Raw genomic sequence first — 17,100 nt, forward strand, 5'->3', positions numbered from 1 at the left:
GGCCTCTCCCCGCCGGCGGCCCCGGCCTCCTGGCTTCCAACCCAGATGCCGATCTTCCTGCCTGCAGCTGAGCTTCCCTGGTTCCCAGCCTCCAACCCAGACCTGGCCTTCCTGCCTATGACTGGGCCTCTCCGCCTCCCACCCTCCAGATTTCCAGGCCTCCCTGCCTCCAACCCAGTTCTCCAGCCTCCTGTCTTCTCTGCCTGCAGCTCGGCCTCCCTGCTGCCACATCAGCTCTGACCTCTCTGCCTGCAGCCTAGAACCAGCCCCAGCCACCCTGCCTGCAGCATGGGCCCTGGCCTCTAGCCTCGTCCAGGCCTCTTGGCCCTCCCTGCCTCTCTGCTTGCAGCCTGGCCTCTGACCCAGCCTCCCAGCTTCCCTGCCTCTTGCTCAGCCCCAGCCTGCAGCTTGGCCTCCCTGTCTGCCCCCGCTGCCTCCTTTGCCCTTCTCTTGGAACAACCTCATTCCCCTTCAGCCCCAGCCAAGCACCCCAGGGCAGCGAGTGGAGCAGTGGCTGTGCAAACCTGGCTGCGGGTGCAAGATGGATCAAGCCATCAGGTGTGAGCCCACCTGAGGGATGGCCAGCCTGGTTTCACGAGGAGCTGCGCCTTTATTCTTCCATCTCTCCTGCTATGAAGGCAGTCTGCCGAGATGCCTGTTTGACAGATGTAATATAAACTTTCTGAACTGCAGTGGCTCCTGGCACTGGCTTTGTTCTGCAGCGTGAATGGAGTTGTCTTGCAGCACCACTACCCGGCTGCTGTCTGTGGGTTTTTCACATGAGTAGTTCCCTAGGAGAACTGCCATCCAACCTCACTGCAACCGCAACCCGTGGGCTTTGGCTAAATGTTTGTTGTATCCAGTTGTGCGTGTTGATAATTGTGGGTAATTTGCTGTCTCAGAGTAATGAAGGAATGCCTGCTGCAGTCTGAAGCACGCAGTGCTTCATGCTGATTAGTCTTTTCATTTGAAAATATTCCTCACAGTGACCAATATTTGAAGATAAAGGGTGGGTGAAAGATACTTCTCCTGTTTAAGTACAACATGTATTGAGAAGAGCAGGACACATGTAACCGCCATGTCCAGACATTCTTGTGTTTTTTGGCAGAGCTAATTGTCAAAGACAAAACATGTTTCTGCTTTTGGGGTAGTTATAAGTGAGGAGTGTGGCAAGCAGGTTTTGCTGGACTCTGTATTAAGTCACCAACAGTTCCCCGTTCCCCTCAGCCAAGTGTGCCTGGGGCTGTGATGAGGCACATCACACCACGGCTCAGGCGTAGCTGCAGGCAGATCTCTGCTTGGAGCATTACTCCTCCCTGTGTGCTCAGCTGCTGCAGACAGGAGCATTTCTGCCCAAAAGGCTATGCCCATGCTCAGGTGTGCTCCCAGCCGTCTGCTGCCTCCCTGCTCTGCATCCCCACCCCATGGGCCCCTGGAGGGAAGCAGCAGCCTGATGCGAGGCAGCTCTCTGCTTGATGCTGTCTGTCTCCTAAGCTGAGTGCTTTTCTTGCTGTTTGATGAGACGTAGCTGGAGCACGTCAGCCTCACCTCCTGCTGTGGCCGGGAGCCTCTGCGCAGCATGGGAGGTGGCAGCTACCATCTCTGCTGGCTGACAGAGTGGTTGCTTTGGTCCCCCGTTCCCCACGCGTGCACCTCCCCATGCCAGCCCGCTGCCCCCGCGTGCTCCCCAGCTCTGGTTCCTCGTGGTGTCCAGCCGCTGCTCCCAGGCCCCCTGTGCTGTGGGTGCAGGTGGCTCTGCTCCCCACCGACGTGGGGTGTGCTGTAGGCTAATGGCAGGCTTTCTTTTCATTAGCTGGTGTAAACACAGCTCTTTGGCAGCAGCCTGCTTTTCTGAGCCCAGGAAGACCATTTTTCCTTTTATCTATAATTTAGTGAAGTGTCAAGCCACAGAAATTTTAACGATAATAAGCAGCAGAGGAAATTTATTTATTCGCTGCAAAGGTGGGTTTCATTCCAGGGATGTGGGGTTTTTTTTTCACTCTTCCCTCACAAGAAATGTTGGCTGCTCATGCAACCTCCCTTCCAGCATGTTCAAGTGACCTTCCCCGGGAAGCTCACCGCTGCAGTTCCTGCTTGGCTCAGTGGCTTTCCAGCCCCTCTCCCACACAGGACCTGTGGGCCAAGTGAACTGGGAAAGGAGAAGCAAGGAAAATATAGCGAGGTGGGAGTATTGATGTGCTTGGTGAGGTGTAATGGCAGAAAAGGGAGTCACGAGTTCCCCATCTTTCACTTTCTTCTGCTGCTGTGCATCTCTTGCAACTGCTTCCCAGACCAGCCTCTGTGATGGATTTGACTGCTGAGGAAAAGCAGGGAAGGGCTTTTTTGGGATTATGTGTAGCGCTTGCCTTCTGTCAACCTATGAAGCCGCCAGTGGTGACTGGAGATAAAAAGTGGATCCATGTCATATGGAAGGACCAGGGCTCCTTCCTGAAGTGCAGGAAGGCAGAGAGTGGAGCCTGGGGCTGGGGAAAGATGAGCAGGGGATGGGATGTAGCTGTGGGAGGGACAGGGACCGGTCTGGAGAGAGAGGGTTGCAAGAAAGGATTGGAGCAAGAAGTCATTAGGAAAGAAGGTTGAAATGGAGCAGAAAGGGAATGGGGTGTAGAAAAGGTGATGTGGAAAATGGATCTGGAGAGGAGAGGGAGGGTTGACTGGGGTAGGGAAGAAGCATGTGTGTGCGTGAGCTCTGTAGGGGGAAGCTAAGCGTAGGGGAGAAATGAGTTTGCTAGCAAATACTTGGGAATTGTGCCTCTGAATTAACCAGAACCTTCCTCTCCCTCTTCGATGTGGCTTTGGAGGCAATATTAGAATCTTCCTAATTATTTTTCTTGGACGAGTCTTGCGATCCTGATGATATTAATTATTCTTAAAGGTCAACAGCACTCACTTGAATCCCCTTCTGTTCTATCATGTAATCAGTTAATTAATTGGAAACCATTTAGCAGTGTCTGCCGAGAGCTTAGCCTGCCTTATGCCCTGTTGTTTTGCTATTGCTGGGAGATATATATATGTGTGTGTGTGTGTGTACATATATTCGTATTTGTATGCCTTCCTTTCTTCAGAGGCTCTGCAGAGCCGTTGGTACCGTCCCAGCCCACCGCAGGCTCTGGCACCCCCCCCCGAGGCAGGTAAATCGGGGCTCGGGCACAGCTGTTACTTTTCTCTTTACTAACCCCCTGCAAGAGCAGTGTTTGAGATTATTCAGGGCTCATTGATTTCTGGGCATCCAAGTAGGTGGGGATGTTTTTTTTTTTTCCAATATAAATTTGGTGCAAGAGCCCTCTAACAGCTGAGAGCACAGCCCTAGTTCAGGAGGGAGCGGGAGGACCAGATCCTGTCCCAGCAGCTCTGTGCTTGATGCATTGAAGTTGAGGCTCTTGTGTGGACCTTGTCCAGCTCTCCCAGTGCCTGCCTGTGTGTTTGGGGTGATGTCCCAGCTGGGGTGGGTACCTCCTGAGTGCCTGTCCTTGCTGCTTCAGTGTATTCAAGGGGGAGGTGGTGGGAAACATGCAGGAGCCTGGGAGGGCGCATGTTTGGGGTCTGGTGTCACCACGTACTCAGAGATGCTGGAAATGCCCCTTGGGCACAGCTCTCCCTGTGTCATCTCCTCGAGCCGTGCCTTGCCACGGCACAGAGCTCTCTTCTCTTACACACAGAGGTCGGGTTTGCTCTGGGTCCGCTGGAAACCTGTGAGTGGGAGGCATTCCCCAGTCATTCTCTGCTCCTAGCTCAAAGAAACATGCAATTTGAAGCAAACAGGCAGGATAAACCCAACCCCTCGCTGGAGCTGTCAGCTGGCAACCCTTGTTTTCGATCGGCACACGTCCCCAATATTATTTCTGCATGCCGAAGCAGGAGAAAAGCCCAGTGTACAGTTATATTCCAGGCCTAATGGATCTAAAATTACTACAGTTTGGGAGAGAAGAGATGGGGTGGGGGCAGAGCAGCCCTGAGGATGTCTCAGCTGCAGGAGGGCAGCTGTGGGGAAGGACTCTTGCCTGTTGCAAGTTGATTTTCTTTTCTTTGAGCAGAAGACTGGCATGTTCCATGGATGCTGCTGGACTCTGCCTTGCAGGGAAGCTAGCAGGCAAAGGGAAAGCAACTGCAGGGCTGATCCAGCTTTTAACCTTTCCTTGAGTCCTCTGAGAGACCAGATGTCTTTGGGCAAGAGCAGTGGAAACTGCACACAACAAGGGAGAGATGCGTGTAGTACAGAGGGCCAGATCCCTGCATCTGATCCACCCTGAAGCACAGGGGACAATATTACCCGCAGCTGGTGAGGGCTTCCCATCTGTACAGTGTGCTGAACCAAAACTGAGCAACAACAAGCTCTGAGGGGTGATTTGTCTCCAAACAAAGCTTCATGCAGCTGGGAGATGCCTCAGAAGAGATGACTTGGAGGGTGTGGAAGCATCATGGGGTTGGAGATGGCCTTTAAAACAGCCTTTAAAGTGCTTTGGGATGGGCTGGGATGAAGGCAGCAGCAGGAGACGTCTTGCTGCGTTGGCAAAGGCAGTGGGAGGAGAAGCGTGGGGCAGATGTGCTGCTGGCACCGGCCGCAGGAGCCCTGTGACAGAGGCGTGGTGCCTTACGCCTTCCCACTTGCTCTGCAAAGTCTGTTTTGTAATGCTATTGTTTAAAGAACAATGCAGGAGACCAGCTCCTTCCACCTCCTTCAGCCCTCTTTCAGTGATGGGATTTTACAAGTCAAGGTTGTGCAACTGGGAAATACAGAGGGGTTGGTGGTTCCTTCTCTGTCATCACACCTCCAAGGGTATGCACGTGGAGTGGCAGGGTCTCTTCTTGTGTGTCACTGATGATTGTCTCTTGCTCTCCTCCAATGCAGGATGCTTTGCGTTTGGGAAATGATTGCAAATTCTGGCTCGAGCCCTAGAACAAGAAGTAATTTAGAGGGAATGAGATGATAACGTGATGGGACATGCTGTGCAGCAGATGCCTTACAAGGCACAGGACAATACCTGTGGATGTGAGAAAAGAGTTAGTTACTCTGTCCAAACTCACAAAGGAAGATTGAACCTTGGAGGCTTTTTTATTCTGCTGTGTTTGGGGTCAGTAAAGACCTGGGCGTTGCTAAGGGGTTGCTTGAGGAGCAGAATTGGACTGTAGGTAATGCCGCACCATGGCTGGAGGACCTCTGTAAACTGTGTTACTCTTCCATAGCACTGATACACATGTCCTGGTGCTGAGCTCGGACAGGGAGCACAAACTGGAGAACTGCTGGCGGCTATGAAATCTCAGGCTGACCAATTTAACACCGTGTCGCGTTCTGCTAACTCTGCTTTCCGGGCATGCGAGGCTTGCAGGCGCTTGGCATCACCCGGTGCTTTTGCAGGCTCTATCTCAAGCACGTCCTGCTGGGGCTTTGTGCTGAGCTATTGGAGATTTCAATTGAGTCTAATGTTTGCAGAGCCTGATTTGTGGGGAGGCCTATGCTGCCATGGCTTCTGGGACTTGCTGGGGTAATTTTAGCACATTCATTAAGGGAGGACAGTACATTTTTTTTCCCTTAATGAGCAAAGCTGCTTACTAAACAGGAAAAGGAGGGAGGGGGAAGGGGAGGGCAGGGCGGGTGATGGGGAGTGTAACATTGCTTTTAGAGGTCACTGGAGTTATCTGGCAGGGAAGAGCAAGCCCCAGCGTGACCTTCCAGTGTTTCTCTTGTTCAAACCCAAAGCTTTAGCAGCTTACTTGCTGCAGAAATGAAGCCTGGATGGAGCTACCCCTACACCTACAGCCGCATGTGAGGCTGCTGATGTTTTCCTCTCCTGTGGCCACCAGCACCCGGCCAAGGCTGCAGCAAGCTGTGAGATGATGGGAAGCACCCATTGTGCCCAGAGCACAGGGGATATCAAGGGATTCCCTCACGGTGCCACCAGCATATCCAGCACTGAGGACTGCAGCTGAGGATGTGCATCTCGCCTCTCATTTCTGCCAGGCAGTCATTCGTGCTCCCTCAACCCCGGCTGCTCTGCGCAGTTAATCCCCCCCGCTCAGGATTTTTAGAGTGGCACCGTGTTATTAAAATGTGTGAAAAACTTCTCTCACGCAGAAGTAAATGTATAAGGTTGGAAATAAGGGCGAGTGGAGGATGGAGATGAATGGAGGAGGGACAGGCGAGGAGGGTCCCTCCCCAGTAGCAGCATTTCTGCCATTGCATTGGGCTGAACCACATAATATAGCTTACAGTTTAATTATAGGGGCTCCTGCTTGTTGCTGTCATTAATGAGGCATCCAGCTTAATTTAGCTGAATAAAAATGGCTTTAATAGTGGAAACACTTTTGGCTGCTGGGTAATTGAGGGAAGAGGAAACATGCCATCTCCTCTTGCACTAAAGTCCTCTTGCACTAAAGTCCACTTGTTCTGGGCTGCACGGATCCAGACCCCTCTCGTCCTACATCCACCCACCTCTTGTCAAGCGCAGGAGGAGGATGGATGGAGGGAGAGAGCAAGAACTGGGACTTTGCTGTCACTCAGTGATAATGTCCCACCTTTGAGATGTGCGTGGGGTTGCTGGTGGAGAAGGCTGGTGGGGATATGGCGTGACGAGCCACCTGCAAAGCAGGAGGCTTACGAGCATGGCTGCTGCGGCAGGAGGAGAGCGGAGTGGTGTTGAGCCTGAGTCACGAGTGGGTTGGGTGCTGCCCTGGACCTGGTCCAGGCGAGCTTCACCCAACCCCTTCTCCCTACGCAATTCCTTTGAAACCTGCTCCGGAGGCAAAAAGGAGCCTGGCAGCTATTTCTAAAGACTGTCTCCATGGAAAACAGTGTCTTGTGAGTGATGGAGAAAATGTCCCATGGCAAAGAAGCAGTTTGAATGTGCTCCAGGAGCGCTGATGGCAGGTCTGTCCTGAGAGAGACAGGCTCCCATTTGCCGCTAAGAAATATGCAGGGAAGGCGTTTTGCTTCCCTCCCCCTGTGTTTCCTCGACGTGTGATGTGCCGTATTTTATTACAGGTGGAGCTGATGTACAGGCTGTTATAAAGGTTGTCTGGCACGCTCCGCTACAGGACTGCTTCCACTTTCCTATAACTCTGCCAAATTTTAATTGCTCAGGCTGAAGTTTTCTGTGTTGGGTGTCTGCTCCTGGCTGAATTACTTTTTTTTTAAATTATTATTAATTCTTTCTAGTTTCAAATAAAAACCTGCTCAGATGTTTGAGGTGGTGGATGGGAGGGGAGGAAATAGGCTGTTTTGCTCAAGCTAGAAAATACTAGTGATGTTTCTGTTACAGAGCACCTGCACCCTCCTTTTGTGGAGGGGAAGAAACTTTGTCAAAAGGCAAATTTTGCTTGGAAGACTTGATTTTGCTCTGGGATGTTTCCTTACATAGGCAGAATGGCTCTTGATCCAGTTGGAGGGGAGAAGTTTTGCAAAGGATGTTTGGGAGCATATAGGGGAGTTGAGGAGCGGCAGCTCTTGTTGCGACACTGGGATGGGAGGATGTAAAGGCAGGGAAGATCATAGGAAATTTGGGCACGGATAAAGAAATTGGGGCTGAGAAGTATTTGGGAGTGGCTGGAGAAGGATGGCTAGTGTGATTCAGCCTGCTGGGGAGAAGCGGCTGGATGGGGGGGAAGGCAAATGGATTGGGAAGGAGAGACCTGGCTCTGCCCAGCCATGGGTGCAGGAGGATGGGGGTGCAGGAGGATGGGGGTTCAGGTCGTTGCAAACGGCGGGGATCTGAAGGTGACAATGGACTTTCAGCCTTGGAAACAGCAGCAGGAAGGCAGAACGGGCAGCTGGAGCTGGGAGAGGACTAGTCCTGGCTGGGAGGGCCTTGATTTTCCCCAGTCCTCTCCCCATTTATGCTCTGCAAAACACAGGGAAACTCAATGCACGCAGCTGAGGTTTGAGCACGGGGGAACCTCGTGAGCGCCAGAGCTCAGAGCTTCACCCGTGGAGCCGTAATTTAATCTCCTCGTGTGCATACCGTCTCTAATTACACAATCACACGCTATCTTCCCTGGGAAACCTGCCCCATCCGGCGCGCGGGATGGATCTATTCTGGGGAGAAATCAGTGCTGTGCAGTGAGGTTTTTCCGTGAGGAGCTCTGTATCTTTTGTGGCAGAAGTCAGCAGATGTACCCTTTGGACGTGGAAACCCAGTCCTGGCATCTCTGACCTTTAGAGCGTTTGGCTTTGTGACCGAAATAGTGTATTTTTAATGTGTGTTTATGTGTGCAGCCCCTTTCTGTCTCTGTACTGCGATCAGGGACCTTTGCAAGGGTCCATTGCAAGGACCTTTCTGACATTTTAAAGTGTCCGAGGTGTCTGCTCCCAATGACAAACATGTTCCTCCCCGTGTGTATCCTGGCTGATCTGAAACGGAGCCGTTGGTGCATGTCCCCGGACCAGCCCTGCAGAAGTTGATGGTCAGGTCGGATCGGACAGCAGCTTTGCCCTTTGAGAGCAGAGTCTCCTGCCAGTGTGTGAGTGAAGACCCATCTCCTCTTTGCCTAACCACTTGCTGTGGTTTGTTGTCTGGGGGAGGGAGGAGGTGGTAGGAGTTGGTTTCCAGGGACTGCAGGGGATGAGAAGCGGAGCACATCTGCCTGGCAAAGCTCCTTGCATTAGTGAGGATGTTTCCTTTCTCCATCTCTGTGTCCTAAATTGTAATAACACGATCATGCTATTTTTGATTCCCTTATTTGCGTGGAAAGCCTGTTGTTTTTTCTCTTCTCTTTCAGAATCCAATTTTCTCTTGACATTTCTGCCTAATGTAGCAAAACATGACCTTTGAGAAAGGACATTCCAGCAAGATTCACTCCCTCCTCTGCATCTCTGCCTCTCTCCCACGTCTTGCTGTCTCTCATGCATCCCCCTTTACGCTTCCTTCTTCTCCCTGGGTTGGGGGAGGGAGTTTACAGTCTCGCTTGTCAGTAGCAGCGAGCTGCTCCTTCCCCTCCTACTTTTCATCTGTCTTTGCAAAGTTTCCAGGTGCTTAGTGCTCCAGGGTGGATAAAAGAGGGAGTTTTGCTGTATTTCACCCCCCCTGCTTAGCTTCACCTGCTATTTTTGCCGCCTTTCTAAACTTTATCAGAGGCTGGAAGCAGTTTGTCTACAGCCGTAGGAATAGTGGGATCTTAGTCATGTGAAATGAGGTACCTGTGGTTTGCCGTCGTTTCCGCAGCAGGACGGTCTGACGTGAAGCAGAGCCAGAATTTAATGATGCAGCACTGTGCCATCGTGGTGTTTGGGCTTATTCTTCTGCCAGGCTCGTGGAGAGCCTTTGGGATGATGGTTTGCTGCGTGAGTTGCAGCGGCTTCCCCACTTCTAATTGCAGGGCTTTGGGCTTCGCAGCATTGCTTGGTGGCAGGTGGGACAGGACCGGAGTTGCTTTTCCCTTGTCGGTCCCTGGGCTGTGACCTCTCTGCATTTGCCCAACATGTGTCTGCCCTTGCTGCAACCCGGTGTAAAGCGACAAATAAATCTCTCATCCCAAATCCTCGTGCATCAGACCTGCACTGGTAGGAGCCGTTCCAGGATTTGCTGTCTTGGTTTTAGCATGTTTCTGCAAATCAATCAGGGGTTGTGGGCTGAGCCTGGCACGGCTGGGCTGCCTGTTGTCACCTCTGTGCCACCTTGTCCCGTACCTCCTCTCTGGCCAGCCGAGGGTTTAATGAACCTCCAGGTGGTTCATGCCTCTGGCCCTTCACCACCCTTTCCAGCGAGCAGGGCTGAGGCAGGAGGGTGCCTGCAGCCTCGCACCGAGCTGCCCTGTCTGCCCGCAGCCCGCCCGGGTGGCTCACAATGGGGAGGGAGCTGGCGGGGACGGCGCTGGATTCGGCAAAGGACGTGAGGCAGCACCTCCTGTGTTTTCTGGAGGCCAGCAGAGATATGGGAGGATTTGGGTTTCTGCCAGAGCTTGTGACCACCCATCCCTCTGCTCACCCCGTGGGCTGGTCCCTCGGTTGGCAGCTCTCAGGCTGGCCGGGCATCCCCGAGAAGGGTGCCCATTACCAAAAGCATTTCATTACCATCTTCTCATGCCGTTAGAAACCTGGGGCTTTTCTCTTTCTGCTTAGTCTGCCCCAAACACATTTCTTCCTCTTGTTTTTAGTACTTCGGTTGCTTTTACACTCTTTTATCCTCTCTGGCTTTCAGCTGAAGAGGCGATGTCTGCTGGGTTGCAAAGCTCTCCCAGGTAGATGAGATTTATGTTTTTGCAAGTTTGGGCAGATGGAGAAGAGGGATGGGGAGCTGTTAGCTGCTGGAGTGGTGGTACCCCTGGGTGCAAACAACACACAGCCATACCGGGACACTTTGAGCGCACAGCTACTGCAGATCATATGATAACACCTTGGGTAATCATCGTGCTGTCAGTTTAACCTGGCTGTTACTATTTTTAACATGACGTTTGTACTTAAATTTTTTTGTTCAAGGTGTGAAATTAGACTTGTTCTTTCTGCTTGTGGTTGGTCGAGCTCCAGATTCATGGGCAAGGATCGGACACATCTTGCTCTGTTTGGATTTTTTTCTTAACATGGCAGCAGGATAGAAACCATTTTCCCCCTTGAAAAAAAAAAAGTAAAACGAGAAGCTTCCATTTGCGTTCTTCCTCATTAAAATCTCTCATTATGAAATCTAAACTTGGGTCTTAAACTACTTGACAGCCTCCCCGTAGAGGAGGACGATGAGCTCTGCGGAGGCGGTAGGGCCACGTGCAGGAGGAATTATTTACCGTGACTACTTTTTTTTTTTCTTGTTAATTTTCAGAGACCTCTCTGGGAACCGGCTCACCACTCTGTCATGGCAACTGTTCCAGACCCTGCGACTCTTTGAACTGTAAGTCCCACCCTGGAGGTATCTCCTGGGAGAAGAGGGGAGGCTGAGTGGAGGAACGATTTCCAAATAGAACTATTTTGAAGCCTGTGAATAATTACCTAAAACTCCAGTGGGCAGCACCATCCTTGGGAGGGTTTCCTGGGTATGGGAGCACCAGAGCAGAACTGCTTCTCTTTTAACTTCGCAGCGCCTGGCTAATTAACATCAGGATGATGAACAAGTCATGCTTGGGGTAGTAAATGGTTGACTAGCTCTGGGAACACATTAGAAATACTTACTAGGCCAGATTTTGAGTGAATCGTCTCAAATACTTGATCCTCATCTGCTGCAGGGTAGGGCTAACTGTTTTTCCTTAACTCATGGACATGCTTTATAAGAGGCCCCTGCTTTTTAGGTGAATGACTCCCTTGCTCTCGAGCAATCGAAGCACCTCCCAGCTCTGATGTGGGAGATGAGATAGTGTCTCTCCTGGGGCACCGGTGGCCTTCAGCCTGCTGAATTATTGATAGAGCATTCAGCGCTGTGCTTGAAGAATAAGTGGACATGAAATCAATGGAGCGTTGCCCTGATGACCTGTTTTGTTGAATTTTAGAAATAGTTGTTTGGTGGGAATAAAAAAATATATATATGTAGGATTTGTCCCAGAGGATCCTGGGAAGCTCCATTCATCCTCACTGATGATCAATAGAGCTGTAAGCTAGAAGTGACTTATGAAAGAATAAAGACAGTCTTTCAAGTGGGAGTAAGTGTGTTATCACCGGTGTTACTGCAGTGTATTTTATTTCTGTCAAATTGTTAAATGAAAAATACTAATAGTGATATTAGAAAATAGAGAAACGCCCTTCTGATGGGGAATCTGGCTTGCAGAGTTAAAATGCTGAATTTGGAATTTGTCTCCTCGCTGATTACAGCTCTAAATATTTTTCAAGCCTGGCTCAGGTTTCAAGTTTAATAGCATGAGTCATTTGTATTCTTAGACCTTTACTTATTGTCATTGCACCGTCTGGCAAAACTCAGATTGATGGTTGTTACCCAAGAGAGACCCAAGAGTGGAGGAGCAAATGGGGCTGCAGTCCTGAGCTAGAGGCACTGGCAGGGCCTGGGGTAACGGTGAGCCTGCAGATTAATGGGAATTCTTCCAGCGGGGCTCATTTTTATGCGGCTTTGTTTCATTTGGTCATATTTTGTTTCTTCAGGCATGTCCCAGGTCTGCCAGCCCAAGTAAGGCTCAAAAGACCAATACCAGCCACAAAGGGAATTGAGATGCTGCTGTTTGGGCAGCAAAGTGTACTTGTCCCCACCTGATGAAAAATACGTCCGTGTTGTCCTGCTACGGTGATCCTGACAGGGAAGCTGGTGTGCTTGGGGTGGCTTCGGCTGGTGTCAGCAAAGTCGCTTGGGGCCAGCGCTCTGCAGCCTGGCAAATGGGAAGGGTCTGAATTACTTGGCTCCAGTTGGAGCTGTGCTCAGAGTGGTTTTCCTGGAGATAACAAGCCCCGATTGATGAAAGAAGCAATGCAGATAGAAATGTGTGAGTTCGTGGGGCTAGTTGGTAGGGAGAGGTGATGGGGTGGGAACGCAGCGTGGATGCGATGCGTGGTGTGCACGGTGTCCTGCGGGGAGGCTTGGCACTGCGTGGGGCTGGAGCCTCGGCCGGACCTCTCCTGCCACTGTGCTGTGAAAGGGATCTTGGCAAACAACCCCCTGGCACGAGCTCCAGTGATCAATTTAGACCTACAAATGTGCATGCCCGCAGGGTCTGGCTTGCTGTCGGCTGGGCTGGAGTAAGATCCTGGTCAAGTTTATTTTTTCTGAAGAATTGCTTTGTCACTGGTGCTTCCTGACAAATTTTCCCTTGTCACTAAGGACCCTCCATCCACGTGAGCACAGGTAGAACGGTCAGTACCAGAACAACATGACAAAGCTGTTCCCCAAAGCGTGACAGGAGAGGGATATTTTAGCCGATACCCACTGGGACATTGGTGTTAATGGGGCAGGGGGATGCTCCTGCGGTGTCCTCCCTGGGACCATGAAACTGTCCTGCTGAGCTTTGGATTTGTTTGAGAAGACAGCATGGAGGTGTAGCCTGAGCTATGGGCTCTGAATACTCATTCACATGAAGATGTTGGGAATTAAGGTAAAGACATATGTTAGCTACTGTGGGGCGGTCATGGTCCTGAGTGCTAGAAGGATGGGACCTGTTGATGAGGAAAAGCAAATCCCCGAGATGGGGAGAAATTAATAATAGATGCACAAAAGTGGGAAATATTGTATTTTTTTTAGAAATGCAGAGGATGGGTGAGTAGAAGACAGATTTTTGGCATGCTGAGCTCCAAGGAGGCTTCCAGAACCTGGGAGGGAGACAGAATACATGGCCCACATAAAGTGAGTGTGAAGCACTGGTGAAAGCTGGGAAGGGAGCTGCAGAGTGACATCAGCCAAGGACTTGAAGCTGAGCCAAAACTCTCTGGAAAGGAAGAAGGCGGTGAGCAGCAGAGACCGACGCAGAGGCAGCAAGCCTGAGGAAGGCAGGCTGAGTAGCAGCACTGGTGCACGGCCGTGGAGAGGCCAGAAGTCCCCAGGGACAGATAGATGCTGGCAAGAGTCTGGTCTTCTCGAGAGGGTTAGGTCTACAGGGAGGGTTGGTGGGACAAGCAGGTGCAGGTCTGCAGCGGTTTACCAGAGGCACCCTATTGAGTACCAGTGCCCCAGCGCTACCAGGCAACCGTGGATCCGGAGGGAGGATAGTCATCGAAGGCAAAGCCGCGACGTGCAGCGAGGCAGCTCGGAGCAGTGGAGCACGTGGGAAGGGAAGTGATGGGAGGATCGTCTCCGGGAGAGTGTTGGGAGGAGAGGAACTACAACTGGTGCGACGTGGAGATTGCCAGGGAACATGAGACCTGACAAAGCCACTCACGGTGAACACGGAGGAGGAAAGAGCAGAAGACTAATGTGAAGATCATGCCACGCTATGAGAGCAGGCAGGTGGATGGGAATCTGGGGCTTGAAACAGCTGCCTGGCTGCATGCAAGGCATCTCAAGCTCAGGAAGATGGTATTGCTTTAAAGCAGAGTTTCTTTTGTTGTTGAGCAGAGCTGAGCTTCTCCCTTGCTGACTCACTGAAGAAAGAGTGGCAAAAATGAGGCACATTTCCAAAGAATATTATCTCTTTCTCCTCCTAGCCAGAAGCAAGGCTTGGAATGGTTTCCAGTAACTCCAGCCCTAATTCCCACAGCACGGGCTGACCTTGACCGGCAGGGCTTGAGCTAATGTGTGCACAACTCTCCGAAGTCTGAAGCTGACTGTGCACAGGGAAGCATCTGACACATGCAACAGCTCATAAACATTGGACTTAGAGCCTTTCTTATCCAGAAGTCACAGCTGGTTTCCTCTGTCATGTCCTTGGCTTCCTTTGTCATGTCCTCAGAGAGCTTAGGGCTGACATTTCAAGAAATTCCTTCCCAGAAAGACCTAATACTCTGGGTCCAATTACATCTTTGGTTGTATAAAACCTTGTAGTCCTGAACGTCTTGCCACTCTGCCCGGCCCAGCAGCATTTCTAACACCAGCAGTCCCTGCCAGCTTGCCCTGCAGTAGATTTCTGCAATGCTACAGCAAGAGGCTTTGGTCAGGATGGGGCACAGCAGCACCTCTGTTAATGTTATGAGTCCAACTTAACATCGTCTGTGCCTCTAGCTTAAAACTTATTGCCACCAACAGTCACACTAATAGAGTTGTAGCTAGACAGTGGGTACTTTCCTGCTCTCTGTGCTAGCTGATCCAGCCGTCACATGCCACGCATCGCTCCCTGTCTGAGTTCTTCCCTTTCTATCCCATCCCTTTCTGGCAGGGGTTCGGAAACAAATTCTGGCTGGACCGCCAAGAGAAGCCCTGGTTCTGGGAAACAAATAGAAATGAAAAACAAAAATAGGTTTTGTTCTGTCTCTGCTGGGTGCTCTTTTGTTCTCAGGCTTAGGGAAGCGGTCTGAGTCCTGAGGTAGGAGAACGCTTTAATTGCAAGTGTACGAAGCCTCGGCAGCAGTTTTATGTGAATCAAAACAGACAGGGTAAGTGTGGCAAGGATCTCAACTGTCCTCTGAGAGGCTTTAGCTGCAGACAGCCGTGTTTTAGCTGATGAGTGGGGAGGCATGGGACAAGGGCGTGTGTCTTATCTAGCTGCCTAGCCTGAAAAAAACCTGCTCCGTGTGTATGTGAAGTGCTGGCTGTCCCAGTACATGCTGGGTTGCCGATGGCATCCCTCTCCTGCCCTGGCCCACGCTGGTGTAGGCTGCCCAGGCAGTTTTGGGAGGTGATGGGTACAGCTTTCTGTGGGGAGCAAAGCTGGGCTCAGCTAGGCGCTGGCAGCACCGCGGTCTCTGTAGAGTTGACTTCGGTGCCCGGATGGCTCTGGGGTTTCAGCTCTGTCATTGTCCCCTCAAATGACAGTGCAGGGCATGATTGTCCCAGTTTTCCTCTGTCCCAAACACGAGTGAAGGGACTGTGCCCGGAGCATGCCCTGCTGCAAGCCTGTGCTTTGCCCGGGGGCTTGCGGTTGGCTCTGGCTCATGTGTGGGTTTGGTCCCTTTTCAGGCCAACTCCTTGGTGCAGAAAGCAGCTCTGCTTGTGCAGAGAGACCCCAGTTCACTTGCGGCTGTGATACTTGCTATTTCTCACAGGCGTTTTCAGTTTTAACGAGGTCTACAGAAGGTGTGGGAGCGTGCACAGCTCCTGAGTGCCTGTAGCCAAGCCATGCTTTGGCAACATTTCCAGGCTAAGGCTATGTGCGAAAAATGCCCTTTGGGTTTTCTTGTCCTCTCCGGGAGTAAGCTGTGCTGGATGCGTCTCACGAGAAGGAGCCCCTTGCCTTAATTCTCACTGTGGTGCTGCTGCACCCATTAAGCACATGACAGCAATGAAGACCTCTTGGCTGCCCCGCCGTGCCTTTCAGCACCAGTTTTTGTCCTTCCCACTGTGATGGGAGACATCTCTGCAGCACATGGTGATGCCTCCTGGCCTGACAGTGGGTTTTGGCCAAAAGGCACCTTGTGTTCCCCAAGGTGCTTCTCCTCCTTGAAGAGAAGGGAAGCAGAGGGTCACAGGTAGTTGGGACGTGTTACAGATGTCATGGGAGGAAGGGCTGGAAGGAGCTGCAGCTCCTAATGATCCCTGCAAGCCCCGAGGCTGGGGCACTGATGGGGTCTGAGGAGAGAGTTGGAGGTTGAGGTTTTTGGGCAGGTGCAGGACAGCGTGAGCATGGAAATCCCTGTGCACCTCTCTGGAGAGCCGGCTGGCATGGCAGGGCAGGCACCAGGCGAGGAGGGAGGGCATCTCCCATGTGTCAAGAGTGCTTCCCCTTGAAGAGAAGGGAAGCAGAGGGTCATAGGTAGTGGGTACGTGTTACAGATGTCATGGGAGGAAGGGTTGGAAGGAGCTGCAGCTCCTAATGATCCCTGCAAGCCCTGAGGCTGGGGCACTGATGGGGTCTGGGGAGAGAGTTGGAGGTTGAGGTTTTTGGGCAGGTGCAGGACAGCGTGAGCATGGAAATCCCTGTGCACCTCTCTGGAGAGCCGGCTGGCATGGCAGGGCAGGCACCAGGCGAGGAGGGAGGGCATCTCCCATGTGTCAAGAGTGCTCTTGCAACGCGTGTTGGGGAAAACGGGTGCGTACATCTGTGCCCCTTCTACCTACAGTGCCATGCCAGCTGCTGGTGGCACTCGGCACATCCAGCCAGTAATGGGAGTTAATTTGTGCAAAAGCCCCTGTGGGGGTCTCGATTAGAGTGAGTTACATCACTGACGTTGGGGCAGGTCGTGGGTAAGTTCTGCCCTGAAGCCCACTGCTCCTGTATTATTCATGAGCCTTCATGAATTAGCAATGGGCCGGGAAGGCTGCTGTCTATTACTTACAGAGCTGCCCTTAAGTGCTAGGACAGCGACTCTCCCCGGCAGCCTTGTTTCGTGAGGATATTTGCAATGGAGCAGAATTTCTCCCCCGTTGCTTCTGAGCTCCCCCAGCTCCCTGACGGACCCCAGGGTACAACTGCGGTTACCTGATCTGCCGTTAGCTGAGCCCACGGCTCTTACCCACGTGCCATCCCATGTCCTGCTGGTAGCAGTGACCTTGGGAGAATCCTGAGGAGAACGCGGATTTGTGGCCATGTTAAAGAGGATGCAAACCCTGTGTGAGGCACTGGCAGTACCCGTCGTAGCATGCAGGGAATGCCTTGTCATTTGAATCCTACCAAATCGCTGCACTAATGTGCTCTAGTCTG

The 17,100-nt window shown here is 51.8% G+C and overlaps 1 protein-coding gene across 5 annotated transcripts in view; it reads left to right on the forward strand.

The window, feature by feature from the left end:
• The window catches only part of NTRK3 (neurotrophic receptor tyrosine kinase 3), a 224,871-nt gene that overhangs the window by 45,408 nt on the left and 162,363 nt on the right, over positions 1 to 17,100 (forward strand). For all 5 annotated transcript variants that reach the window (XM_009276575.1, XM_009276578.2, XM_009276576.2 and 2 more), the window contains exon 4: positions 10,761 to 10,829. In XM_009276575.1, coding sequence (XP_009274850.1) covers positions 10,761 to 10,829 — 69 coding nt within the window. The remainder of the gene's footprint in view (positions 1 to 10,760; positions 10,830 to 17,100) is intronic.

This window comes from Aptenodytes forsteri, unplaced genomic scaffold, assembly GCF_000699145.1.
Source record: "Aptenodytes forsteri isolate BGI_AS27 unplaced genomic scaffold, ASM69914v1 Scaffold1, whole genome shotgun sequence".
Taxonomy (NCBI): domain Eukaryota; kingdom Metazoa; phylum Chordata; class Aves; order Sphenisciformes; family Spheniscidae; genus Aptenodytes; species Aptenodytes forsteri.